Consider the following 1,722-nt stretch of genomic DNA (forward strand, 5'->3'; position numbering starts at 1 on the left):
TGTCCCATTACAAGGATCTAAGCAAACACTTCATACCGAATCATTTATCTAATTAATCTCAATTTTTCAGCATGAATGCTAACAGGATCCAAATTCCTCTCTTATTTTTATTTGCAGCTATTCACTGGATAATCCTTGTCTGTGACACTGCTGTGAGCTGTGCACAGAAGGATGGGAGAATTGCTGCCCTGTCCTCAAGGTTACATAGCATGTTTCCATCCACCAGGAACGCACAATTTGGAAAGCAGAAATTGTGTCCCACCATTATTCTGTGCCATTTGTTGGAAGGTCAATGTTACTGTTCAAAAAATGTTGCCAGTGAACTGACTTAGAAAAGCACTTGAAAAAAAAAAACGAACACCGCAAATTCTGTCGAATAGCACAAAACAAAGATCATTTACCACTGTTCATCTATTGCTTATATTAAAAAACAACCAGAAAAAATAATCCCTTTTGGTTTTCTCTCACTTAAAATAAATGCTGGGGTTTTGTAGGGATATGAATAATTGAATAACCCAGTGATTTATAGCTATTATATATTTATAAGTTCACTCTCTGTTTTTTTTTAATCAAGAGTCTGCAGAGATGAACTATTCAATAGATCCCCCTGCCATGCCCAAGGCTCACTTTTTGGCCAACACACCGTGTACGAGCAGCTTATTCATTACAGCCATTGTTTTAAGGATGCCCTTTCAGTGCTCCCTTGGTTTCCTTGGGGTCCCTTGTTAAAAATCTTGAGAACAGGTTCTCTTCATTTCCCTGGACATCTGTTTTTGTTTAATCCCTCATGCTACCACACAGCAGCGTTTAACATTTGTACAGAGTTAACACTCGGAGGCCCAGCTACAGCTGACACCATTGTGCCAGAAACTATGCAGACGGGAAAGCTCATCCCTGTCCCAGATGTGATCACCATGTAGAAGAGACACATTAAACAACACATGACGCAGACAAGGATGGAGCGGACCAAAACTGAAACAGGATGGCGCAAGCCCTTAGCCTTGGAGAAGCATTTTACCACGTGAAACATCTATCAAAGCTATCTGCCACAAACCAGTTAGGGCCTGGGCTCAGCAGAGGGTCCTGGGGTGGGTGTGGGCAGGACCTGGCCTCATCATTAAGGGGATCCTCCTGAATTTCCAAAGCTCTAGCCATTGCGGCTCTTGGCCACAGGGCCTGGTGCAGGCCTACTCCTCCTCTTCCAGCTTCTACCTCCCCTCTGAAGCACCCCCAGAGTCCTCTATCCTCCAAACCATGGGCTTCTATCGGCTTGCACCTCTCATTTCCAGGGGGATGACACAAGCCCTCCCGAGTTCATGGCACCTGTCTGTATTGACCAGAGGAGAGAGGGAGCATCTGACTGGTGACCAAAGGGGGCCTCTGCCTGACCCACAGTGTCACAGAACGAGGCCTGTCTGACCCATGATGGCACAAAGGGCGCCTGTGCCTACCTCACCGTGTCACAAAGGGGGAGGCCATGTTGCCAGACTATAAAAGGAGGGGGCAGCGCTCCATGGCAGCAGACAGCAGGTGATGGGCACCGCAGTCTGACGTCCTCTCCGCAGACTGCAGCCTCAGCCTCTGTCACAGCCCAGCAGCGTTGGGGGTCCTGTCCTGGGGATCCACATCACAGCGTTTGCTGGGCACTGGGAACGCCGCGGGCGCAGTGGAGCCAGCGCCATGGAGCACAACGGCATCTCCACCCCGGGGCAGCTGGTGCTG

At 48.5% G+C, this 1,722-nt stretch overlaps 1 protein-coding gene across 1 annotated transcript in view; it reads right to left on the reverse strand.

Moving 5' to 3' along the window:
- Nucleotides 1–1,155, reverse strand: part of LOC104493939 (X-linked interleukin-1 receptor accessory protein-like 2) — a 150,322-nt gene extending 149,167 nt beyond the window's left edge. The window contains exon 1 of the mRNA XM_010136706.1: nucleotides 1,019–1,155. Coding sequence (XP_010135008.1) covers nucleotides 1,019–1,155 — 137 coding nt within the window. The remainder of the gene's footprint in view (nucleotides 1–1,018) is intronic.
- Between the last annotated feature and the right edge of the window lie 567 nt (nucleotides 1,156–1,722).

Source organism: Buceros rhinoceros, unplaced genomic scaffold, assembly GCF_000710305.1.
Source record: "Buceros rhinoceros silvestris isolate BGI_N320 unplaced genomic scaffold, ASM71030v1 scaffold8095, whole genome shotgun sequence".
Classification (NCBI taxonomy): domain Eukaryota; kingdom Metazoa; phylum Chordata; class Aves; order Bucerotiformes; family Bucerotidae; genus Buceros; species Buceros rhinoceros.